This window comes from Ixodes scapularis, unplaced genomic scaffold (assembly GCF_016920785.2).
Source record: "Ixodes scapularis isolate PalLabHiFi unplaced genomic scaffold, ASM1692078v2 PGA_scaffold6__148_contigs__length_123643588, whole genome shotgun sequence".
In the NCBI taxonomy this organism is placed as follows: Eukaryota; Metazoa; Arthropoda; class Arachnida; order Ixodida; family Ixodidae; genus Ixodes; species Ixodes scapularis.
The window spans coordinates 114,973,503-115,000,566 of record NW_024609881.1 but is presented as its reverse complement, the minus strand read 5'-3'; the positions used below and the strand labels follow the sequence as shown (position 1 = coordinate 115,000,566).

At 48.2% G+C, this 27,064-nt stretch overlaps 1 protein-coding gene across 1 annotated transcript in view; it reads left to right on the top strand.

Annotated features, from left to right (window-relative positions):
- The window catches only part of LOC115312061 (prominin-like protein), a 79,207-nt gene that overhangs the window by 32,397 nt on the left and 19,746 nt on the right, over window positions 1-27,064 (top strand). Inside the window, exons 11-20 of the mRNA XM_042286062.1 lie at window positions 410-470; window positions 2,349-2,784; window positions 5,342-5,497; window positions 8,623-8,857; window positions 10,278-10,346; window positions 10,680-10,772; window positions 13,550-13,615; window positions 16,152-16,298; window positions 16,839-16,928; window positions 23,763-23,872. Coding sequence (XP_042141996.1) covers window positions 410-470; window positions 2,349-2,784; window positions 5,342-5,497; window positions 8,623-8,857; window positions 10,278-10,346; window positions 10,680-10,772; window positions 13,550-13,615; window positions 16,152-16,298; window positions 16,839-16,928; window positions 23,763-23,872 — 1,463 coding nt within the window. The remainder of the gene's footprint in view (window positions 1-409; window positions 471-2,348; window positions 2,785-5,341; window positions 5,498-8,622; window positions 8,858-10,277; window positions 10,347-10,679; window positions 10,773-13,549; window positions 13,616-16,151; window positions 16,299-16,838; window positions 16,929-23,762; window positions 23,873-27,064) is intronic.

The window sequence follows — 27,064 nt, the reverse complement described above, 5'->3', positions numbered from 1 at the left end:
CACGCGTGTCAAAAAATAAATTTTACGCGAAAAAAAATGTGTACAGCAATGTTGACTGCGAGAGATTTATTTGAAATTTCGCGCGCAAAATCCATGACGTCACGGAATGGTCATTCGCTGAACGAGATGGTCATTCGCTCTTTCCACCTTAACGTAAAGGCGAAGCCGATCCACTCCTCCACGCGCCCTAAATGCCGAGGAAAGAAGTGACAACGAGGCGACTACCGACTAAATCGCGTCACACGTCGTCAATATTGCACTACAATTTTTTTTTTCGCATAAAATTAATTTTTGGACACGCGTGTCCCAACCAGACCGTTAAAAAAAAATATTTTTCTTTTTAAGGGCCTTAAAGAGTTATTAGGCGTTATTAAAGCAGATGCGGGTTAAGTTTCGGCTCTACGTGCAGTTCACCCAAAAGCTCCCACGAAAGGCGACGTATCTGGCGGAGCTGAACCGATCCGTGGACGGTAAGTATTTGTTTCTGAAGTGCGCGCGAACGATCAAAACGCATCTCTCTGCGCATGAGAGAGGCAATACGAACAGAGTGAGAGGAATGAGTCACATGTGCGATCAAGGTCCGCCACAGCAGAGGGCATTCTTTCTATACCTGTTTTCACCTCAAGAACCATAGGAAAAAAAGTCCGGCTTCTCGCGGATGATTACTAATTTTCACCTTTAGGTGGAGATTTAAGGTATATTTATTAGCATTTTAGTGTGGATACACGTTATCTTATCAAGGAGTACACGTTTCAAACGCCAAAAGCATCGCCTGTGCCTCCGACAACTAAATCTGGCGAGAACTATTTCGCGCGGCGTATGAACGATGCGCAAAACTTACTGTTTTCTTGAGGTGAAAACGAGTATAGTGGGTAAGCAACATCGCAGTCATGGGTTCTTTTCTTGATTTCGGCGCCCTGAGTATTTTAAAAGACACAGCAGATGTCGTGCACGGCATTTGCTGTACCGGAAGTGGAGGTATGACTTTAGTTCCTATCCGCTACAAAATAGTTTTTTTTCTTCGTTTCTTTCGCCGCGAGAAATTTATTTTTTGCTTCCGTCCTTGGACGAAAGCCTGCTCGTCACGCTCCAAGCTTCTGTCACGTGCTCATCACGTGGGCCCGGACAGCAACTCACACGCCTATACTGGCTGTTGTCAAGGCAACAACAAAGGAGTTGTTCTTGCCTTGAGGCTATTGTTGTTACCAAGGCAACAACAAAGGAGTCGTTGTTGTCAGTCCACAAACTCCCGAAAACAAGAAAGGGGAAGAGACGACAGCCGGGAACAGAGGAGGAAAGCCGTGCTGTTTGCGTGGTTGATGTTCTCAGTGGAAACGGACGCGCACGCAGCGAAGTTCACGTTTTCTTAAAAGCGGCCGTGTTTCTATTTTTTTTTTTGGGGGGGGGGGGGGGGGGGGGGGGGCGTGCATGGCATTGGCTGTCTACTACTTGCACAGCCCTTTAGTTCACGTATCCTTCCCCTATGTCGCAGGGCAAGTTATTATTCGTAAAGAACTGTAAAGAATGGCGCAGTCGTAGAAACAAGACAGCCATTGCATCAAATAGTCGAAGGCAGCGCAGCTGCCGCGTACACCCCGCTCGAACAATCCTCCAATCAGAGCACGGCGCCGTGACGTTACAAAAATCCTGCGCGCGAAGAACAGACGAACTCGCCGAGCCCAACATACGGCTCTGACGTCACGGCGCTGTGGTGGCGCTGCTGTCGGTACGGCACACGCGTAGACGCTTCACTTCACGTGAATCTGGTTTCTGCGGACGCACCATCGCCATCACCTGGCGTGGGCAAACGCGGGCATGTTTGTAAACAGGGCGCTAGCCTATAGACCTTTTCCACAAGGGCGTCGCCATCTTGAATTGTCGTCACTTCCAGTATGGGCGGAAACATTACTTTGCCGTCGCCACGCCAATAGAAGACATTTGGGTTAAGCTAACCGTCACACATTCTCGTTTTGGCTCCCCTCTATTTTTTTACTGGTTACAGGTTGAAACGTTTTACTATTTTGTCGTCGCCCATACTGGAAGTGACGACAATTCAAGATGGCGGCGCCCCTGTGGAAAATGTCTATACACCGTTGCAACTCAAGAAAGTAGGGCCGGCGAGGAGGAAGCAGACGGGACGCTGAACAGAAAAGAAGGTTTCGCCCTTTCCTCTCCAGCGTTCCGTCTGCTTCTTTCTCCCCAGCCTTCCTTTTCCTCGCCCTACCTTCTTGAGCTGTAACTTACCGTAGATCTTCGACCTTCATGACACCCTAGTGGAACCATATAAGTATTCCAGAATTCAGACTGCTTCTCTTCTCTTTTTTTTTTTTCGTTTGACCGCCTTGCAGAAATCCGGTACATCGTGGAAACGGTAGGCGGGAACCTGGAACAGATCAGCGGACGCTTCAACTTGCCCTGGGGCCGACACCCGGACACCCTGATCAAGTACAGGGGCAAGCTCGAGAACCTGCTGGCGGAACTGGACGAGCCGCTTCGCCGGTACCTGCTCGCCGCGTACGCCCTGCTGGCCGTCCTGGCTTGTCCGGTGATGGTCTTCTTGGTGGGGCTCTGCTGCGGATGCTGTTGCGCCCCGACGAACGGGTGCTGCGGGCGCGGCTGTTGCGGTGGCTGCTGCCTCTCGTGCGCCGCCTACTTCTTGGCCATCGCCTTCGGCGTCTCCATGACGGCGGCGGTGCCCGCCATGTTCGCCGGGCACGCCACCCAGGGTTCCACGTGCGATGTCTTTGAGGATCTGGGAGGACCGAAGTCGCGGAGCCTCGTTCAGTATGTGGTCTACGATAGAACAGCTGTATTATGTGCCGCCTGGAACGCGTCTACAACTGGTGTGTTTACCGCGAACTAGAAAGTGGTCCTTGGATTTCTGTCTGATGACGTCACGGAAGTGTCACGTCGTCGCCGGTCGCGATCCTGGTGGTGCCACAGAAGCGGTGGTAGACGGGACAGACGCCTCTTCTGCTGCAGGTCACTCTTCAGCTTGACAGTCAATGAAAGTGACACTCGCGTTCTTTCGTCTTTTCTTTTTTTCCCACAACTTTTGACGGTCAACCGCCAAGATCGTGACTTCATTTTGAAAAACAGCGCGAATACCACACGGACAAGAAGGAGGAACACACAGGACGAGGCGCTGTCCTGTGTGTTCCTCCTTCTTGTCTGTGTGGTATTCGCGCTGTTTTTCAAAATGAATTCATACCAACTCGCCCAACTTTCCATTCTAGTAAGATCGTGACATTCGTCAGCATGACATTCCGGATGGATGGATGGATGGATGTTAATGGCTAACCCTTTGTAACGGGCGGTAGCTTGCGCCACCTAGCCGGCCTTTGTGATGTCACGTGTTGCCAGTTCGCAAGACCTCTTTCGAAGCATTGGCGGGACAGGACGCTAAAGCGCGATCCAAACCAACGCTTCTTTTTGCGCCTGTAGGTCGTGCGGCTGCGGATGTGACGCATTTTCGTGACGTCGCGCCGCTTCTTCGCTCCTTCCGGGTGCGCACGAAGAAGTTGGATGATTTCAACTTCTCTCTGGACGCGCACAAAAACGCGCGGTGACGTAGCAGGGCGCGCCTGTGTCCCGGCCAATCGGTGGAGGGCAAGCTAGTTCCGGCTCCGCGTTTCTCGCCGTCTGGCTGCCCTCTCCTCCCCCCCTTTTATTCTCTTCCAACATGACAACGCGATCTCTCTCTCTCTCTCTTTCTCTCGCCGTCTGGCCGGCCAGTCTGTCGCAGTTGCACCTTGCTTGTGCGCTCGTGCCTGCGTGCGCGCGTGCGCGCTCGCCCGAAGTTTCGCCCGTCCAAACCAAAGCGCACGGTTCTGACTCAGAAAGCGCGCCCGGAAACAGCAAAAACGCCACGAAATGCGTCACATCCGCAGCCGCACGACCTACAGGCGCAAAAAGAAGCGTTGGTTTGGATCGCGCTTAAGACACACACCGGTCGTGGACGCGCTCCACGCACCGTAGCTGCACCGCCGTACTCGTCGCATAAAACATCAAGCGTGTCCGAGCAGAATGCATACAGGCCCGTAATTCGTGAAACGTCCAAAAACTAGACAATGGACATATCGAGCTTAACCTGTGCACACTCTCCACTTTTGCACGATTATTTCCAAATTTTGGGTCAGCGCTTGCTCGGTATTTTACGGTGCGCACGTTTTGTCTGTAAGCTCCTTCAATTTTCTAGCTTTTTTTTATTTTTTATTTTTTTTGCTTTTTTGGGACTACGAGTTGTTTATTTTCGAGAAGTCCCAAAGAAATAAAAAAAAAAATAAAAAAAACCTTACTACAAGACATTTTAATTAGCGAGACTTGTCAGTTCGTTAAAAGGTGTTCGGAGATCCGCGGCAAATGTTCATAATCCGCTGATTTGTCAAGTCGGACGGCCCAATGTGAGGTTTCTCAGCCGATTGTGCCACGTAGTCGACGTCAGAATGAGAAGGACAGGGCGTCTCTTTCGAATGCTCAGCCATTAGTACGCGCTCGTTGCCTTCGATAGAGCTTCGGCTGCACGCTCGAAGATCACAAGACGACTGTACAAACAGACCGCAGCAAATGACGAGCGCAGCAACAACAACAACCAGACAAAAAAAGCGTGCACGCTTTTCGGTAACTGTGAACGTTAAGGCGCCGACGTGTTGTTCAGTGATGCTCGCGGTGGGGGCGAGACAGCTTAAATGCTTCCCTCTCGTTATCGTCCTGGCAATGTCAATAGCCGTCAAACGCTTTGTAGCATAGAGGATTTCGGAAGAAATTTTGTTTGCCCCCGAAAATGGTTTAGGACGAACATAATACGCTGAATACGAAAGAAAAAAGAACAAGACGTTACATTTGTTTATCAAAAAAGACGTGCATGCGAAGCGGATTCGGGAAGGGCTGATCAAACAGGACACGTTTTCTGCAGTCACAGCATTTGCTGTACCGGAAGTGGATGTTTTCCTCCGATTCCAGACCGCGTTAAGATTTTTTCTTTATTAAAGGAGGTTTTTTTTTTTTTTTTTCGTTTTAGAACAAATGCTTTGAGCGTGGGTCCGAACAGCCACTCGCACGCTCTGCTCGCTTTCGTCAAGACCTCCTCGGTTGTTGTCGGTCCCCATTCTCCCGGAAAACAAGGAAGGGGATGAAACGACAGCGAGGAGGCGAGGACGAAAGCCGTGCTGTTCCGCTGTTTGCGTGGTCGATGTCCTCACGGAAAGCGAACGCGCGCGCCGTAACGTTCACGGTTACCAAAAAAGCGGGCACGCTTTTCTTTTGTCTGGTTGTTGTTGCTGGGCACGTCATTTGCTGTGTTCCGTTTGTGCAGTCGTTCACGCGTGCTGGTGGGGCGCAGGTTTGTGCTGGCCGAACTGCGCAAGCGCAATATTGGCGCCACGCGTCGCTCCCGCGTCGGCACCCGCCAGCCTCTGGATCACGTGAGCACGGAGACGATGATGGACATCGCCAAACGCTTCAGCCAGTGCGGCGAGACTCCGTACAGCCTGTTCAGGTAACGCTCGCGCTAGAGTCAGCATAAAAACCGACGCTGAGAGTAAGGTCATTATTTTCTTTTTTTCGCGTTGTTTGAAGCCACCGTGACGGTCATTCGCCTGCTCGCGTCACGTGACCTGTACGGTGCCAGCCCAATATCACCTAGCCTGCTTGAGCAGGCTAGGTGGCGCTGCGTAGATTCACGAAGAATGACGTTTGGGGGAAAGACGCAGACCCTCAAGGGCCACTGACAACCACAAGATCGATAATTATTTTTCCCGTCTCCAACGCTTTAAAGGGGCGGTGCAACGATTTTATGATTAAAAGAATTTGCATCTCGTCATTTTTACGTTGTTTATCGTGTCCCAGAGGATAGAGAAAACACTTCTTTCATTAAAAATGTCTCGATTCCGCTGCATAATCGCAAAGCAAAAGTCGAGCTTTTTCCCCCACCTGCAGCCCCAAGTGGCAGCCGAAGGAACTACCGCGGAAAGATTACGTGACCTCGCTCGGCTCTAAGCTGCAGCATAGCGCCCGCTAATCTACGCAGAGAGAGGGAGGGGAAGCGTCCTCCGAGATAGCACACGGGAAGCTACACGGCACTCCGAATGACGTCACTGGGAGTGCGACCAGGTGTGACCCTGAAGACTGGGAGTGAGTTGAGGGGTGCCCGAAATGCCAATCTTTATCTTTTTTTTACGCAAAAACTAGGACACGCAGGCGAAATCGGTTTTCTGTTCTCTACTTCAGAAGTGTTAGGGGGCAAGTTCCAGAAATCTTTGACCGAAGTCCGAAAATCTTTGCACCGCCCCTTTAAAAGCGCGTGTAAAACACACAAAAAAAAAAAACAACCACCGAACCCCAAAAAAAAAAATATTCTGGCAGGCGAAAGAGGCAGTCAAAGTTTGTGTCCTCCTCCTCGCTTTCTTTTTTATGACGTAATTGGAAAAAACATTTTTGAAAACGTTAAGAAGTGTCGCAAGTTGCAAGTCTGTAATAATAATAATTGTCAGTAATAAAGTGCGTTTTTTTAATGACGACGGTAAAGGCACTACAATGCTAGCTATGAAAAATACAAATCAGAGACCGGAAGTGTTAAAGACGAAGCATAGGCCGACTCCTTGCTTTTTCTTCATGCCGGCACACGGCGGCTCTGCTGAGGACGTTGAAGGGGGTGCGTACGACCGGGAAGTTAAAAACGGCTCGGACGAGTTTTTTTTTTTTTTTTCGGTGCCGGATAATCTTTCACGCAGCACCTTTACGACATCGTCCCTGATGTCGCTCTCCAAGGGCTGCTACAAGTCGTTTTTTTCCTTACCTTTTTACAAATCGAGCCTCCTTCAGACAGCTGCGTTTGACTGCGTTGCGGCTGCGAGAAACCAGGATATCCCTGCGCCTGATATCGGATGCCAAGATGATTCCTTGAATTGGATTCCACGCTTCATACGAAGCACAGATGTGCCGGTGACTCGCATTCGGTTCTCGACGCAACGCTGTCAAAAGCACTCGAACGCAAGTGTCTGAACCGGACTTAAAAGTGACGCGTCGTCTGCACGCGAAGAACGGTCTAGCGAAATACTCTCGCGGTTGGCCGGGTGGCACGTCTGAGTGGCCATGAACGATCAGTAGGAAAGAAAGAAAGTTATACGGACGAAACTTCCTGTTTTAACTCGTCCAAAAAGTCAAGGAGGGCACCATTTTGCTAACTACGTCATAGATTCGGACGGCGCGTTTCAAATCAAGCTTTCTGAAAATATTGTTTTTGGTCGGCAAATACGCGGTTTTCAAACTACCTGGCAATCCTTTCAGTCGTTTCCGATAATAATAAAAAAATAGATCGGTGTTGGGGTTGTCAGTGGCTCTTTAAGAATCACAGTAAAAAATCATGAGCCATTCCACTCTGGGAGAGTGGATGACCAGCGAAGCTGTTTTGTACATGACCCAGACGTGACACAGAATTTTGAGCAAAGGTACGAACACATTTATTGTCTTGATGAGTGTTCATCGTGACGAAAGGTACGCACACAGATGTCAAGGACTATCGCCGCCCCGAGGAGCCGATGGGTACTAGACACGCGCGACGGTACCGCCACCCGGCGGAAGGAAAGGAAACTAGGCACGCAAGCGGCTTGGAAGGACGACAAAGAGAGGGCGGTGCGCTTCTCTCCTCCCCCTCCTCCTTCCCGCTAAATTTAGCGGGAAATCTTTTTTGCGAAATTTATCGGGGACTTTTTCCACTAAATTTGGCGGGGAAAATTTTCCGCTAAATTTGGCGGAAAATTTTTTCCACTAAATTTGGCTGGGAAATTTTCCCGCTAAATTCAGCGGTGTGAATGGAGCTTTTGCTGACGCTCACGAAAAATCCTCGGAACCCTAGCCATAAACAGCTTCGCTGTAAAAAAAAATAAAAAAAAATAAAAGGCGTTTACACTTCTTTGTATTGAGAAATTTAAGCGCAGCTCTTGGGGAGGGTGCGGAGTGGAGGATGTGCCTCTCCTCTTCCTCCCCTCATTTTCTCCTCCTCTCCTCCTATTTAGCGGGAAATTTTCGCCAAATTTCTCTCTAAACTTAGCGAAAAGTTTCCTGCAAAATATAGCGGGAAATCTAGCGAAAACTTTACCGCTACATTTAGCGGGCTAAGTTTTCTCGCTAAATTTAGCGGGAAAATTGAAGTCGCGTGACCTCAACACCAATTCAGCTCCCCGCTAAATTCAGTGGGGAAACTGTGACGTCCCATAATGCAACGTGCGCAGTTATGCCGACGCCGACGCCGCTTCCTCACGGAACGTTAGTAATTTTCCCTTTCACGTGTTGAATTAAGGAGCGCCTTAAAATAGCTTTATGTTATCGCATCAGTGCGTACACGTTTCAAATGCCAAAAGCAGTTTCTTTCCAAGGCAACAAGATTCTCTAAGAACCACTTCGTGCAGACCATGAATAATAGCAAAACAATACCTTTTTCTTGATGTTGCAACGAACATGGGTTGTGTTGGCTCTGTGAGGATACATGACGTCTGATCTTGCGGCAGAAGAGAGCTACTCTATGTTCAGAGCAAGACCCATAGTCTAGTAGACAAAGATACCATCGCGCGATAGGCGATTCCTGGAATGGCCTATGGCGCGCACATACCGAGACGATCGCAGGCTCTTGGGCGAAGAGCTGGTGCGCAACATCACCCGTAGCATGGGCAAGCCCTGGAACCTCACCTGGATCGTGGACGGCGGTGGTCCAATCAACTTCAGGGCGGAGCTGGACAAGTTCAGCGTCGTGCCTGAGGCCGCCATGACTATGCCTCCGCTGGATCCGCTAACTGCCGGGCTGAAGGATTTGCGCGCTCTTAACTTCAGCATGCTGGACGTCCCTGATTACCAAAGACAGGTACGCATGCCCCGTTGGCTCATGCTGCTGGGGGGTTGAGTTGAGAGCCTTATGCAGACCACCTCAACGAAACGGTCTGAGCTGGTAGGAAGTACTCCAAAGGAACCTCCCGATGGAATTTTGCGTCTTTAGAGATGAGCTTAAAGGGAAGGATTTCCGGACTTCGCTTAAACATTTGTGGAAGTTGCCCTCTGAAACTTCTAAAGAACAAAAAACCGATTTCGCCTGCGTGTCCTAGTTGTTGTGTAAAGAAAGGATAAATATTGGCATGGGCGTATCAACCGAGGGGGCCAGGAAGGCGCTTGCCCCCCCCCCCCCCCCCCCCTGAAACAGCCACCACTGGGCAAGGCAAACACTGGCCGGCGGCGCCCAAGGGATACCAAGGAAACCGCCCCCCCCCCCCCCCCCCCCCCCCCACTCGAAAGCAAGTTGGTACGCCACTGGATATTGGCATTTCTGGCACCCCTCAACTCATTCCCTCTTCAGGGTCACACCTGGTCCCCCTCCGAGTGACGTAATTCGGGGTGCCGTCTAGGTTTCCTGTGCTCTCTCGCAGGACGCTTACTCTCCCTCTATCTGCTGACATTAGCGGGCGTTATGCTGCCACTTGCAGTTGCAGGTGGGGGAAAAAGCTCGACTTTTGCTTTGCGATTGTCCAGCGGAATCGCGACATTTTTTATGAAGGAGATGTTTTCTGTAAGCTCCGGAACACCATAAACAACGTAAAAATGACGAGATGCAAATTCTTTTAATCTTAAAATCGTTGAACCCCCCTTTAAAAGAGCTTAACTTCTTCAAAGCTAAGCTTCATCAGAGCTTAGTTGCTTCAAAACTTACCTTCTTCAGAGCAGCTGCCTCAGACAGATTCTAAAGGATCTTAGTTTCTTCAGAGCTTAACTTCGTTAGATCTTTGCTGATTCAAAGCTTATCGCTATCATAGATTAGACATTTCAGAGCTAACTTGCTTCAGAGTAGCTTCTTAAAGGGCTTAGCTTCTTCAGAGCTTGTCTTCTTCGGAGATTAGCTTCTTCAGAGCTTAGCATCTTCAGAGCTTAGCTCCTTCAGAACTTAGCTTCTTAAGCATCTTAACTTCAGAGCTTGGCTTCTTAGGAATCATCTTTAAGTTCCAAGGCTTAGCACCTTCAGAGTAGCTTCTTGAAGGACTTGGCTTTTTCAGAGCTGAGCTTTGTAAGGATCTTATTATCTGAGTCCTCCATTGCATGGGTGCCCACTCTGTGCATGTATTGGAACGAGGGCTGCATTAGCGTTCGTCGTGAACTTGGCCCAACTCGTATCGAGAACGACGTTAGTGTTCGGTGAAGACTAGGATCCAGCCACATGCTTCGTGCCCAAGAAATGGCGACCACCAACGTTGCTAGATTCTGTTTTGAAATCTTGCCCGTCTTTCTGCTCTTTGCAGGCCAAGAATCGGCCGCTCATGTACGACTTGTCAGCAGTGACCGACCAGGTGCAAGCCCTGACCGTTGACGTAGGTTGCAATCGGCGTAGGCTATTCAAAATCATCCTAACGCACGGCCGATGTTACGTGAAAAAAACAAATAATGAAATAAATACCTACAGTATTATTCACGCTGCCCGCACAGACTCTTAACGTTTGTCGCATATCCCCCGTTTGCCCCACCAACCCGTGTAGCGACAGACTTCAACGATTTCGGCCTTATTTTAAATAACTTCTGTACCCCTAAGAAAAAAAAGTAAAAAAACACCCGTTTAATTTTTACCGGTATGTTTTTTTCCGCATGAGTATGTGTATACTTTTTCTCGCGGCTCGATACCATTGTTGCCTTTCTCCGAAACACAGGGAAGGCTAATCTCACTGCGCACGGAGTTGGACCTAGGCCTTTCGGAACTTAGACAGCTGGTAATGATCTACACCACTTTTCAAGAAAAAGTCGTGAGTTTTTGTTTTGTTTTTGATAACCGACCTGACCTGTTCGAAAGACGCACCATGAATTGAAATAATTAAGATGCGGCAGCCAAGGAGAACATGTTTAAATAACAAAGATTCCTATTAAATTCTAACTAACTTTTTTTGGCCAAATTGCAGGGTTAAGAAAAGTAGGACAAGTTCCTCCCACGAAGCTGCTCTCCATGATTGGCGTTTTCCTCCTCTCTACTCTTCCCCTCTCCAGCGTTCGCTCTGCCAAAGTGGAAAGAGAGGAGGGCTTCGGTGGGATGAGGATGCCCGGCTCTTAACCTGCAGCAGACCATATCGGCTGGCATCCTTAGCGGCTGACAACAAAATCTCGAAGAATCATTTCGTTATTTTAAACTATATTTTCAGCTGATTGTATTACTGGGATTTTTAGGTCAACCGAAAATTGCATTTACGTCTTCAATCGACCTAAAAACCTAATAAAAGGTCCCTTATGCAACGAAGAAAAATTGGGCTTCCTAGCTCTGGGTTCTCGTTTGGCGGGTTTCTAGTTCTAAACCCCATGAAAAAAACATTCTCCTCCCTGACTCAATGAGATCTATCAAATAAGTAATACTTCTCTTCGTTCAATAAATAATAAAACTGACTGGGTTCAACTCCTTACTCATTGTATGACGGCGTAACCCCGATGTGGTTCTTATTAACGGCCACTACAGTGATTCGCAGATGCCTCAACTACGCGGCTTTACAAATGAAACAATGAACTGACTACCGCGGCGCGCGATATTTTGCTGGAATACTTTAGGAGTGGCGCCCTCGGCAGTAAATGGTTTGTTAGCAGAGATACTGGACATGGCCTCGCTTGTGGGAGACGGAGCTGTCAAAGGTAGCCACTAGGAGAGGTGGCACTAGCTTCCACGCGTCGAAATTTAAAGAGCCTAGATTTAAAAGCGGGGGCAACTCAAACCACGGAGAGCGTTTGCAATGTAATGGCGGACGCCTCCTGCACAAAATGGTCGCAAGTGCGCGTGCGTCGCGTTGTCGCCTAGCAAGGACGAAAGCGCGTGGAGATCAATCAATCAATCAATCCACCAACCAAATGATGATTAATTTTTCTTTCATTGAGAAAGATGGTGGATGGCAGATGCTTGCAGATTATACACAGTGAGTATGCAGGCGAGCTGGTGACAGTTAATCATAATGGCCGTGTCCCAAAATTTAGTCGATCTTACTCCAGGGTAAGTTGTTTTTTACCTTGGCGTCCTAAAACCTACCCGCGACCAGCGTTTTTCAATCTGTGTTGTCACGTGACACGACCCGCCGTAGCAACTCGGATCCATTTGGGTAAGGTAAGGAACACAGCCCATGTAACACCTGAAACCGCGGTGCGGAACAAAGAAAATCTAAAATAACTTTTCCGCACCACGTTTTCAGTGTGACATTACGATAGACTATCACAGTTACCGCCGCATCCGTTAACACCATCTTTCGGCGTGGCGTCTGCTGCGAAAATCTGTCACCCAGAGTGTAAATTTGTATCGGCGTATATACTATATATATGTATACAGCATCTACCACTATAGAAAAGTATATTTCTGCTCCAACATTGGTTAAAACACCTCGTTTTTTGTTTTGTTTTTTTGTTTTTTTTTTCGTTTTGCGCGGATCTTACGTCAGGCCGCTACAGTGGCGCCGCTACGAGCGCGGCACATGCGCAGACGCCTTAATTCACGCGGATCTGGTTTCTGCGCGCGCGCCGTCGCCACACCTACGTAAAGTTCCGAGAGAACGCCCGCCCCCGAAAGATCGCCCATCCCGTTTTTCTGGCTAAATATCTAACATAAAAATTCCGCAACATCGCCCACCCCGCGATTCCCGTCGGATGTCACGTGATGTCCGACGGAAATCGCATCAACCGCGCAATTTGCTGTACCGGCATGTCTGACAGGCGAGCTGACAGCGGATTCCCGCGTTTTTGTCCGCGATCTGCGCGCGCGATATTGGTTCCCGCGACACGCAAGTTTGTAGCAAGTTCCCGCGTGTTTATTGTACCATAAAGCTTACATCTGCTGCGTCCGGGATTTGCGGTATTCATTCCCGTGAGATGCGAGTAGTTTCCGCGGGTCTTTCGCACCGTGAAACGCGAACCTTCTGCGTCCGCAACCTGCGGTATCCTTTCCCGTGACACAGGAGTTGGTAGCGAATTCCCGCGTGTTTATCGCATTGTGAAACGCGAACTTGCGGTGTTCGCGATATTGCGGTATCAGTTCCCGCGTCACGTGGTTTTCAGCCGGTGCCAGGGTGTTTCCAATTAATTTTTTGATAAAGTTTTGCTGTGGCATCCCTAAAGGTAGCCCAACCCATGTTTTTCACCATTTATCTTTTCATTCTGGGTGGGCGTTCTTTTGGAACTTCACGTAGTGTGGTCGAATACGGACTTGTAGGTAAACAACCTGTCAGTCTATATAGACCTTTTTTTTTCGCTTACTCTCGTTCTCAGCCACCCGGAGAGGCATATCCCCTATGAGTGATGAAAAAAAAAATTATAAAACATTTCAAAAAAAGAAAAAAGAAGCCAAACGAGAATGGTGCGGCTACGCCTATATCCTTCGAAGAGAGGCAAAACGAGAATGGGACGGTCACGCTTATATCCTAAATGTGTTCTATTGAAGTGGTGACGGCAAAATAATGCTTTCGCCCATACTGGAAGTTACAATATTTTAAGATGGCGGCGTCCTTGTGAAATAGACCTATATATCTGTTTACGGTTTCGCTCGCTGGGCGACTCATTTCAGACTGAGCTGCTAACGGAGCTGGACAAGGTGGAACATCTCTTAACGATCAACGGGAGTCGTTTCGGGGTAAAGACTTTGGCCACTCTCACGTCGTAACGTCCACTGAGGCCGCCGATACCATTTAGAAGACACAGGCCTGCGAGTGACGTCATCGTTAGTGGCAGAGCCGTGTATAGAGAGAGTCTGGTCAATGGGAGGAGCCACCGGAAGCCGGGGTGAAGCGGCGAAAGCGGCGGCGCCACCAGCGCTGCATATTCCCCTCGTGATTAGCTTGCGAAGTAACAATGCTCCGGGATGACCTTGAAGGATTCGCGTAGTGCGGCGCAGGTATTTTTTGTTTCTGGATGAGGATGAAAAGACATTAATGTGTAATTGTAAGAGATTGGCGAAAAAGGGGAGTTTCAAGGTGCTGAGTGCTTTTACTGAGCCAGGAAAGGTGACATTGACGAGAAAAACTTCCCGAAACACGAGGCGACACTGCGAACGTGGGGTGCGTGTTCGGGGGTTGGGTCAAAACTCCCACGGAGTTGAATCCGCAGTTCTTACTGCCCATGGACTAGAAAGTTCCGACAACATCGCATGCGTTGACCTTTCAGTTACGAAGAGGCGCAAATTTCAATTCTAGCGTGCTAAAATGCAATATTTGAAAAGAAGTGTGCAAAGCGTATCATGTAGGGAACACCTTAGTTGGGTGTTTCTCAATGCACCGTGCAACTTCCCATTTCACACCTCGGCTGTTAAACGAATCATTAAGAAATACCTAATTGCCCTTAATTAACTAAATAACTAAGCGCACTAAAAGAAATCTGCACTTTCCCAAAACGCTTATGAACAACATTGTTTCCACTCTCGCATAGCGCTTCGTTTTTTGCAAATTTTTGTGCAAGTACCTGGGACACCCTGCGTGTGTATGTATATATATATATTGGTCATCAGAGAACGTATACGTCAGATTATGTTCACGGGATCATGGGAAAGTAGCTCCATGCTCCGCGTATTGTCGCCACTTTGGTCCACGCAATGAGCAGCGATTTTCTGGAATTTTGAATGGTAAAATGCTGGCCGACAGAGCCCTCGAATACCTGGAGCTCAATGGCACCAGTGACGCAGGACGGGCCCTATTTTTCCGTTTAAATTTTTGTAAAGTCCTGTACTAATTTTTGACAAAACAAGGATTAGTTGTGAAACTTTGGCATCTGGTTCGAAAAGCTATAGTGCTACATTGGGCCGGAGAATGAGCATTCAGCGATGCGTATAGTTTATTTTTGGGACGCGTTGTACGTGGTCGGTGACAGGAAAGACTCTAGAAGATCTGCCTCCAGCACGTGTTCGTTGCTTTCCGTAGTGGCATAGCCTCCTCTATATATACTCACAAAGCCTGGCAGTTCGATGACGGAGCCATAGAGTGCCCGGTTGCAGATTTGGAGCGCGAGGATCTGGAAGCACAGAGCATTTCTCGGGGAACCTAGACGTCAGCGCGCAGCTTTTGCAGCGGCGAGGACCCGAAACGCACTTGCTCGTTCGGGAGAAGTGTGTTTCGGCGTCTCGCCGCAGCGGGGCGCCAGTCACGTGGCTCTCTTCTCATCCGTTGTGTGCCGCTCCACCTTTTCCATCTCGGCGGCGGCTTCTCGTGGCGATCTGCCAGGCTTTGTCAGTATAGACGCTTTACACACGCGCCAGATTGAGCCGCCATAGCCGCCCTTCTCTTGTCTTACCGAGATACCGAGCCACTGAAGCGGGCGTTGACGGATCTTCACAAGGGCCTATGCTGGGCACAAGAACACAGTAGCATCTATGATGGCAATAACCTGTCCTGCTGTGGTAATGATGAAGTGAAGCGAACGGAATAAGAGGGAACAAAAACTGAAGGTCAGTTATGGCGGCGCCCATGCACAGCTGCTGTAAAGCGTCTATAGAGGAGGCTATGGTAGTGGTTTGACCGAGCGTCGTCGCGAGACACCTCAGATTTAGGAACCTCGCGCTGCAGGCGGAGTTTCTGTTGCATTCTGAAGCCGCAAGTGGCACAGGCTGATGAAGCTCGACGAAAATAAGTGGCGGGGTAGCGAGCATATTTTGGCATACGTATACTTTAGTACACCATGCATTATACTGGCAGTTTAGGAAGTGCGGCAGTATTGTTGCGACGCCCGCGATATGTGGTGAACCTACCGAGGCTCGGCCAGATTTGACTTTGTTTGAACTTCTAACGCAAAGTTCGACGAAAGCTCGACTGAAGTTCGGTTATCGTGGGCATGCGCTGAAATTGAAAATGAGCCGACCGCCACCTGGTAGAGAACGGTAATAAACTAACTACAACAAAAAAAAATGTTTTTTTTTCGTTTCGCGTAAACGTTGGGTATTCGTGTCTAAAATTAAAAAAAAATAAAATTACCCTATAAATTATATTTCACTAAAGCTTTACATTTGTGTGAAATTCTGGTGACGCTGTTCAGAAGTCGAACTATGTCGAATCTTGCCGAACCTTATTGACGTTCGAATTTTCGGCCAACCGGTCAAACTCGGAAATACGACGACCGAACCTCGCGTTCGACAACAGTTTGCGACGTTCCTAGTGTCAAGTTTCGACCGTGGTCGCACGCAGGACTACACAGCAGACAAGATACGGGAGTCCGTGAATAATGCCGCCAAAGTGACCGTGAACGTCCATAAACTGCACGGCCTGTCCAGCAGCCACACGACGATGCTCGCGAAAACCGTGGACTTCTATCTGGACCACGTCAGGGAACAGGTACGTCCATACGACCGCGGCGCCTCACCTCTATTGGCGAGGAGAGGGAGCTATAGGGGGCGCTTCGTCCCGCTTGTTTTGCACAGAGACTATTGGTCCAAAGCAGGCCTTTGTATATGGTGCCTGGAACGCGTACATTTTATGTCGTCTTTCTCGATCCGGCAGAGATTGCATATACGGGTGCCGTGTTTTAGCGTTTGGTCACGTGTTCAAACGATGCTTCACCGATCGAATTCTACGAGCCCCAGCCGAACCCTGACGCCACGTTCGGCTACGTGAGCCGAACGCAGGCGTCAGAAACGCGAACAAATAAATCAACTATGTTGTCCCCATAAGTTGAGTTATCGGCTTGGCCGCTAGGGGCGCTACGGTTAGATCTCCTCCCCAATACTCCGTTTAGCCTTACGAGCCATCCCAATGACGTGCGAGTGTCACGGGATCGACCTTCGGGCGTAGTCAGGTGATAGTCTCACAGCACCGGATTGGTCGGGAAGGCTCCACTAAACTATACCCATGGTTTTCTTCTCTTCGGCGTCAAAGGTCAGGGAGAACATCGGGGACTGCAGGCCGGCGTACGGAATGTACAAGGGCATCGTGAATTCCGTCTGCACCGATCTCGTGCTGCCCTTTGTGAGTCTTGTGGCGACATTACGGTACAATATGATGCACCGCGTCCTTGTTTTTGTCGATTTTTTCGTTTACGATGTCAGTCATTGGCGAGGCGTCCCCGTGTGTGTTTCGTGTGTAAAGTCACGACACCATGACTTCACACCGTCACGTGACTTGCCGATGTATCGTGATGTCACGGTGTCACGTGGTGTCGGCACGTAGCGAGCGACGTCAGGAAATCGGCGAATATAGCAAAGCATATCTTTTACGGGAACGCGAAAGAACAGCACACGACAAAACAGCACGCGACAAAACAGCACGGTCAAAACAGCACGCGTCAAAACAGCACAGCGTCAAAACAGCACAGCGTCAAAACAGCACGGCGACAAAACAGCAGGCGTCGAAATAGCACGCTACAAAACAGCACAGCGTCAAAATGGCAAAGTGACAGAAGAGCACATGCCAAAACAGCACGGCGTCAAGACGGCACAGCGACAAAACAGCACGTATGTAGCAACTTCGAGCGCATTCTTCACCTCCCTCTGCGCGAATATTTTCGAACCTCCTTAACCCTTTCGTTTATTGAGGTTATAAAGGAATTTATTGCCTATTTCATTGCTAAGTCAGTGTCCCGACTGGTGCTGCTATGTGATTGCTAAAAACAAACGAAGTTAGCAGTAGTTACTACTATTTAACTGGGCTGATCTTTGAAGACATTGGGTAGTTAGAGGTGATATCTTCGCCTCGATGTCGGCCGCGTTCTGAGATCTTTTTTTTTTTTTTTTTTGTTAGATCCAGCGAAATAGAGAAAGTTATTGGGAAAAAGAAATCCATAAGTTCAAGTTATGAACCGTCTGGTTTTCGGCGGTCCGGTAAGGGTACTCGTCGTGGCGTAATTACCACCTAAGTGTAAAACGTCCCCCCAAAAAAAGCGGGAGATGCGTTGATTACAGATGCATTGATAGAACCGGGAAGATAAGGCAACTTAATGTCGAGCGAATTCATGATGTACCACCATGAGCACGGATTCTGTGGGGTTCATTCGTCGTGAACAAAATTTCCGGAAACACGCAGCTGCAGCCTGCAGGCGGGAAGTTGTTTTGAGTTAAATTCACAGATTATTGCCGACGAAGGCCTCGATCGAGTGGAAACCGGAGAAGCAGAAACATGTCATAGCCTTAATGCTGTTGCCGCACAGCATGGGCTAACGCTAAGCACACCGTTGCCGCACACACTTTTTTTTTTCTTTTAACAACTAACAACAACATGTTGCCGTGCGATTGATTCATTTACTGTAGACGACATCACCAGCAAACTTGCGGGTCAACGTTAGCAGAACTGCTCGAAAAATAGCCATAATACGCACCAGCGGGGGCTTCGGTACTGCCCACGGAGCCTTCATGTCCGCATCGAGTATACTCCCCACTCCCAACTTGCTCCCATGAGAACGGATTCTACATATTGGCCGTCGACGAGGTGACCTTGCAGGAATTGGCCTAGACCCTCCACTCCTTTACAGTGCCTACTTTGAGACGTGAATTTTTTTTAACTCCATACGCTCTATTTAGGGTTCAGCGTTTTCGGCTTAAACTGATAAAACCGGTAAAAGTACGACGAAATATTTTTTTACAAATTCGGTTTTAACTGAAAAAGGTCAGTATTTTCGAGGGCGTTTGGATGGGTGGGTGAAGAAATGTGCCTCATTACTGAACGTATGACCACTTCCCCAGGCAGCACACCAATGTCGGTCCGACATTGGCCTAACATTGGCAAAGGCCGGCCTCAATACTGGACAATATTGGAGGTGCTACCCTTTCCAATGTTGGCCCAGTGATCGGTGCCAATGTTGGGCCAATGTTCAGCCATCGTTCCAGCCGGTGTCGGCCCCATCATTGGTGCCAATGTTAGGCCGTCGCTAAACCATGGTTCCAGCCAAGGTGCTTCCACATTGGCGAAGACCGGAGTAATGTTGGACAACACTGGAAGCGCGACCCGATCCAATGTTGGCCGTCGTGCTGATTTTTGGCCATCTTTGCACTCGCCCAGCTCTTTGCAAGTGCCCTCGCCAAGTTGTTTGCAAAAAGGAAGGTAAAGAGACACAAGGGATTGTTTTGAAATCTCCTAACAGTTTATTACACACAGCTTATTCTGTAGACAAGCACAATCTCAGCTATTCGTAATATGTGAAGAGGTACTACTCAGCTGTGATACAACTAAAAAGACTGCAAAGCAAGCAACAACCGGGGTAATTCTTGGGTAGTGTCCAGTCTCCCGGCAGCTGACAGAATTGTTTCGCCAAAATTCTACCACTAGTCGCCCCTCATTGGCGGTGCAATCAGTTCATCGAACTACATTTCATAGACAGATCGTTTCATCAACACGCGATGTTTCATAAAAAAACTCAAAATATGTTTTCTTTTCTTCTTTTTTTGTCGCAATGAACCGCTTCAGATTAGCATGAAGCGGCGTGAAAGGGTGGGCTGGTTTGGTGAGCACGCGCCTCAGGAATACACGCGCGACGAAATGCCGCTACAGCGCACAATTCGCGTAACGAATGTCGATGAAACGTAAATGTCGACCAGAAAGGTGGCAACGGAACGTGTTTTTGCGAAACGCACGTAGAATAAAAAAGTCAGTATTCTACCTGCGGTTGTGACATTATTTCAGACAGATAATGGCAGGCGACTGTCGGTAAGATTGCGGCAAAATTATTCTCCCAGCTGCCAGGAGATAGGCAATGCCCAATTCTAGAGGTTATCCGGAAGATTGCCCATACAAGAACGGACAATGATCATCAAGTAGGTTGCAGCACACTTACGTTGAAAATACTGGACTTGAAAGATGTAATCCGACTTATATGTCAACACGGGCACTGCAGAACAACCACTCAAACACAAAAACTACAAGGAAGTGATCCGTGAAGATTCAACACAATGTAGCACACGCTGCCATTTGCCGAACCGGACACTAAACTGTCACAAGAATGTCTTGGGCCTCTTTGAAGAAATCGACACGGGTAGGACTTTTCGAACGAGATACCATTTACCACAGAAGCGAAATCCACAGCGGGCCTGCACCCCGCAGGCCGCATCACGCGCGAAACTAGGCCCGGTCCTTGCGACGCAGGCATTCCGAGTTTGTCAACGGGTAATGTGTCATCCGTCAAACCACATGATCACACTTCTGCCGTTACCCGCGCACAGAGAGCGGATTCAAGTCCGGCGAGTACGCACAGCAACCGCGCCTTCAGCTTAGGGAGAGAGAGAAAAAAGAGAGAAGGAGTACAAAGCAAGCAGGCCAGAACGGGAACGGGGGTGGGGTGCGCTTACAAACGCTTATCTTCAGGGGCATCTCAACAATGAACGGAGCGAGAGAATTTGTCACTTCTACCCAAGGTTGATAGTGCAGTAGAAGTTATGCGTGATCTTGTGCTTTAGGCAGGCTGCCTTATCGTCAGCTTTGAGACAGTAGTCACGTGACCCTAACCGGAGACAGGATTGGCCTTAAACACGCATAGCGTCTACCTTGCTGTCATTACCGATTTAACAGGACAGCTCTTCGAAGGTCAGCTTTCGAACTTCTAAAGAAACTGTCCAGTCCAAAAGTGGTTCTAAACGGGGCAAGTGTGACGACAGTATGTTTTGCGTCGTATAACATACTAAGCGCGACTATTTTTTGCGCACGATGTACACAAATATATCTATAAATATATAAATATATTTTTTATCAATAAATTTAAAACCGTTTGTACACTGTTAGGTTCGCGTTTTTAAACTTCAAATTTTTTTACGAAAGAGTTGCACGTAAAAGACACCTCGAACAGCACATCGTCCGACTTTAAACACACGATGAATCACCGACGCTCGCAGTAAGAAGGTTCCGATGCTGCGCGAACGGTTTCTGAAATATGCTGCGTAGGGTACGCCGGGCGCAACGGCTTCGCGACCGTTCGAAGGGCAAATGATTCGCGACAACAAAGTAGCGTCTTGCAGCATCATTAAGCTGACGGGGCTTGAGAGTCCCACGCTCACATTTCCGCAGAGCGAGCGCGGCCGGCCAGATCGAGGCGCAGTGTGCTCTCGCGTCGCGAATGCTACGTCGTTGCTCTGCCTACACTGATGACATGTGCACTGGCAGTCGAAGCAACCCTCTTGAGACTTCACTCGAGTTTAATATATGACTTTATAGCGCGATAGACTCTCGTAAAACTAAAAGTAGAAGTCACTTCGGTTGCGACTTAAGCGGTGGCTTTATGTTTGTTGACACCTGCGTCGACCATGACTATAAATATGCACAGAAACATTAAATATAAAAAGGGAGCACGCACAAAGAAATACAAACATGGCAGGGGCACGGACAAAGAGAAGACGTTAACGCTACGTATACATACAAAATACATGAGAAAAGACAAAAAAACTTAAATCTAAAAAACGGAATTAAGTTGTCACCGCCGAGGTAAGGCAATGCGAAGGGAGAGCAGCCGGCAAAAAACTGCAATAGTCCTATTGGCAGCTAAGGACGTATTTGTGATAGCGGTTGTAAAGCCCCGGCGACGCACGCCCCATGAAGTTGGCTAAATAAAATTCTCGCCCGAGCGAGCTCATGAATGACTCTTTTCCAATTTCCTACCTCTGCAATGCAAAAAAGAGGGTCGCGGGTCTACAGCCTAGGCGACACAAATATCGATAAGCCATTGGCTATGGCAGTACAATATTGACCAGCCTATACCAGGACATCACCAATATTGGAAAACTCTTGGCTTTGACAGATTAATATTACCCAGCTTAAGCCAGCGTATATTCAATATCGGAAAACCATTGGATCTTACAGTCCAATATTGTACAGGTTATGCCGGCGTATATCCAATATAGGAAAGCTATTGGCTTAGACAGTCCAATATTGGACAGCTTATGCCGGCGTATAGCCAATATCAGAAAGCTATTGGCTCCGGCAGTCCAATATTGGACAACTTATGCCGGCATATATCCAATATTGGAAAGCTATTGGCTTTGACAGTCCAATGTTGACCAGCCTATGCCAACGTATCACCAATATTGGAAAACCATTGGTTTTGATAGTCCATTATTATCCAATGTGTTTCCAATATTGGGAAACATATGGCTCAGTTGGGCCATTGTTGGGCCATTCTTTGACACCTCAAAACCAATGTTGGCCCAATGCTGTGTGCTGCCTGGGTCCTTTCGCAGTTTTCAGCTTGTGTCCAAGATCGGTTCAACTTTCAACAAAAATTGAACCGACGCAATGGTCTTCAGGACGAAATCTGGGTTTTTCACCTGATAGGGATTTGTGTGCCGAATTCTTTCTTCAAAGAAGAGAGTTTAATCGTGGACTGTACAATGAAATTAAAGGGCATCCGTAAATGCCGCACATTTTTTAAGACCTCTAGCTTCCGTTTACTAGAGGAGGGCATAAATACGCTTCTGTCGTTTCTTGGTCTGCGCGAATTAACCACCTCTCGCAGTCGTGAAAATGGGGGAACAACGCACTGAGTACAATGCTTGGAAATTTTTGGATTTTGATATTTGCCTCTCCGACCGAAGAGTTAATAAAGCTCGTGTTCGTCCTGCGTACAAATACGAGCCCATGACGATGATGTCAGATCACGATAGAGCCCCATAGCGTCTTGCAGAACAGGTCGCGTCGGCTGCCACAGACATCAACAAATAAGAAATCCAGTACCTGGTTCACTTACTATTCATTTTAAACAAACGCCTTTAAATATTGCATTTTCGTCAGTATACTGGTTTTCGTCAATAAACCGAAAAGAACTGAAAAGTTTATGCGTTTACAAATATTCTCAGCAATCAACCGAAAACTTCTGCTTGTAATAAAAACCGAAAAATGTACGCACAGTTTCAAAATAATAAAAACCGAATACGCCAAACCCTAGCTGTATTGTCAATGTCTTATTTTGACGCTGTGCTGTTCTGACGCTGTGCTGTTTTGACGCCGCGCTGTTTTGGCACGTAGTCTACTGTCGCTGTGCCGTTTTGACGCTGTGCTGTTTTGTCGCATGCTATTTTGACGCGTGCTGTTTTGTCGTCGTGCTGTTTTGACGCTGTGCTGTTTTGACGCGTGCTGTTTTGACCGTGCTGTTTTGTCGCGTGCTGTTTTGTCGTGTGCTGTTCTGTCATGGTGCCATCTTTTACGGGGGGGGGGGGGGGGGGGGGGAAGTTGACGATAAAACTTGACTCCGCTTAGATCAGTGTCCGAAAGTAAACCGGTGTCCCAGTGCAGGCCGGTTCTCCAGTGCAGGTCACTGCCCCAGTTCACATTGGCGGCGGAGCCCAGAGTCCGAGTCAATATACGTCCCAGCGCTGGCCGCTATTCGAGCTCGGGACATGCATCCGAATTCGTGCTATTTAAAGCGTCTCAGTTCAGCTCAGTGTCTTAGCGAAGATCAGCTTTCCAGCTCAGGCCAGCGTCCCAGCGTAGGTCATCCTTGCAGTTTCCAGCCGTTACATCGCATGTGATGACACATCCCCGGTTCCTTTCCGTGAATGGGGACGATTGTTCGGCAGACACCGGGGTGTGTGGGAGAACTTGCGTTCAGCTTACAGCATGGCAACTATATACGGCTAAAACGTGGCGACTGGACAAAAAGCATTACATTCGCCGACAGGGCAGGCACCGCGGGGAGATCTTTGATGACATGTCTGAGTCTCGTGAGCGCGGGGCGTGCACGCGGAGTCAAAACACGCCGGAAGGCCACGAGCTTGGGTCCTTGACGCGTGCTCATTCCTGTCAGCGACTTTAGTCATATATTGTTTGAAATAGTTTAATGATAGTTAAATAGGAAGGTATAGCCTCATGGACCTTCCTTTTCGTCGACAGAACGGCTTCTGGTTGAGCGTCGTGACCTTCCTCTTGGTCGGAATCTTCGCAATGGTCACAGCTCTGTGCCTGTCGTCGTTGTATTCGGCGACGGGAGTCGAGGAAGTTTCGTAAGTCAATCACCGCCACGACGTCATGCGCATGTCATTCTATAGGGGTGATACTTTAACCAAATACTTAACTAGGGAATGTGACTCACTCTGTGAAAATGCCATGCCTTTAGCGCCGACAGCTTTTGCGTAGTAGGAACGGCTGGACGTGAGCAGTCCTTTTTTTTTTTTCTTTGACTCGAGAGGGGAGGCTGCCGCCGTCCATTCCCGTGGATGGCCTTTGAGGCTGCGGAAACGGCCGTCTCTGCCGTCTCGGCGATTCCGGTATCTCGGTGCGGCGTTGGCAGCCCTCTCTCTCTCTCTCTCTCTCTCGGTGCAGCGCGATGCGCGTGCATTCTCTCGGAAACTGACTCTCATCCCCGCTAGGGGAAGATTTGGCGCCGTAGGCGCGTTGTCGGATGCAAATGAGCGGAGTATTGTGTATTCTTATAGTATACTGACCGCGTTAACATACCTTCTAATTTCTCCAGTAAGAGCGGATTTTTGACCGCGACGGATTAGCATCCCGCTCATTAGAGAAGAGATGACGGTCACAATGTTTTGCAGGAGCACGCCATCCTCGTCAGTGCGGGTCGTTTTAGACATTTCTGTCTCAAAGCTATTCGCGACATTCCTGGTAATTTAAGCATTGATTAGGTAATAAGGTAATTTAGCGATCGATTAGGTAATAAGGTAATTTAAACATGGATAAGATAATAAGTAGGCGTGTGCGAATATTGAAATTTTCGCACACGAATCGAACACGAATAAGGCAAAAAAAAAAACACACTTCGTATATAGAATCGAATATTGAATATGTGTCTAGTAATAAAAAAAATTTAAAACAAGAGGTAACAGCAGGTTTTATTACGCTTTTAAAATAAATAAATGGAACTGCATTTTACTGGGCTGCAGCAGGCTAAATATACTTTTAGTGATGCTCTCATTACAAATTATCATGCTGGAAAATTTACTGATTGACGTGTTTAGAGAGTAAGCGCTCCCCATCCGCCGTGACAACACTTCCGCCATTAGAAAATACCCTTTCACTAGGGATTGATGTACCGGGGATGGCTAAGTACTTCTGGGCAAGTTTGCTTAAATACGGGTACTTGAAGCAGCCAATGCACTGCAAGGATCCTGGCCCATGTCCAGAAGAGGCTTTTCGGCGTATTCTGTGACTCCCTCTCATGGGGAAGATGCCAACTGAGTCTTTTCCTTGTTCATCACTGGATGCCACCAGTGGACAAGAAGACAACGCTGGCATGGCAGTGTCCCCACTTGATTCCATGTCAGTTGTCTGGAGCCTCCTTGTCACAAGGTCTTTCAACTAGACTATATGGCCAGACGCCTATGAAATGTGGCTTTAAAACGAGGGTCAAGAAACATGGCCAGGCTGGCCACTTCATCAAAGTCACTCCGCAAAACGAGTTTCGATGAATTTTTTTGAGGTTGGTATCAAACCCCGAGTTACCTTTGCAACCTTCAAGACAATGCAGCATTCCAAAAATCATTGAAATTGGGAATGACAATGAGGTGTACTTTTCAGCACAATGAGGTGTACTTTTCAGCACTTGCAATCACAGTTGCACCAGACAAGGGCTTCAATACCTCCACAAACTCCACTGAATCTTTGTACTCGGCACAGTTAAAGCCATCTATGGTAATGCATGTCCGATGTGGCAAGCTGAAAAGTGATGGCTTTTTTTAGTTGGAGGAGCCTTGAGAGCACGAGGTACTGACTATTACATTTTGTGTCAACATCCTGCACAACATGGAGCATGTTTTTGTTCAGCTGCGTCTGCTGATCGTCTAGTCGTTTTTGCGCAGCAGGGCGTGTTTGTAACGTCCCACAATCGATCTCGCCTTCTTGCACAGTGTGTTGTGGGGTACATGTCCTCTCATCGCTGATCGCCAACTGTACTGTGTGCGTAAAACAGGCTCTCTCGAACCATGGCAGCCTTCTGGCAGCCGCACGGATATTGCGGCCGTTGTCCGTCACGACGTACCTCAAGCAGTGGTCGGTATCTCCCAGATGGCGCACAGTTGCTCCAGTGAAGCAGCAATGTTCACTGCCGTCAGATGAAAAGTGAACCTTTTCATCTCAAATTTCACGGTGAGAAAACGACACGTAAGGCCTAGAAAGCTCCCGTGTGCACACGAGGTCCAGATATCGCTTGTAAAAAAGAGAGTGCTTGTTCCATCATCTATAGTGCCTTTCGCAGCTCGAAACCTTTGCTCTTGTGTCGTCGATATATACAGGCGCGGGATCGGGCGCGCGCGACAATTTCGTTCGAGACGGCAGACTGTATACCCGTGGTGCGGCTTCTTTCATGAGTGCCTTGAACCCCCGGTCTTCAACAAAGCTGCAAGGTTCGAGATCTAAGGCGACCATCTCTGCCACTTTCTGATGAAGTGCGTTTTCTTTCTTCTGTGACAAGGACTGCTTTCTCTGTTGAAGTATATCATTCAGTGTCGGTTCACTCTTCGTTGGCGTGTTCGCGGCATCTTTTTTGTACTCTTCCATCAACAAAGGGTGCTGTTTCATGTGATTTTGAAGAGTTGTGGTTGTTCCCGTCGGCGTTTGAAGAAAACGTTCGCACGACTTGCACTGAGCTGTCGACGACGAGAGTGTAGTACCGCCAAATTAGATCTTTTCCTGCTTTCTTTTTCTGGTCCCTCCGTGGCTCAACATCCGCCGTTGATGCCATTCTCGGAGAACACGCTCCAGCGAGGACAGTATCAGCCACTTCGAGCACCGAGAGAGTTACGCTGGTTACGTAACAGCGCAGCTTTCTTGGTTTACGTTTTTGCAGCGCGGGAGTGGCGGGAGTTGTTGCGCATGGATGGCGATGAAATGTTTTGCTTGCACCTAGCTTTTTCTGTTTTTAACTTTCAAGCATTCATATTAGATAACACTCTTGATATAGGTTTATTTTATTGTAACAATTTAAAGAACGTCCAATCCCTTAGCAACAAGAGGCTGTACTTGGAACATAGTTTTAATATATTGAATATGCACATTAATTTTGAATTAATTTTGTATTATATTGTCCACGTTCGAAATACGCGCGTAAGGTATCCAAAATATATCATAAATATTAATCAGAAAAGATTTTAGGTATATCCAAACGTATTTCCTGCCCCTCAAGATGCCATTTGAGTATTAAAAACTGGCTACACGTTTTTTCTTATTTTGTTAGTAAATGGTGT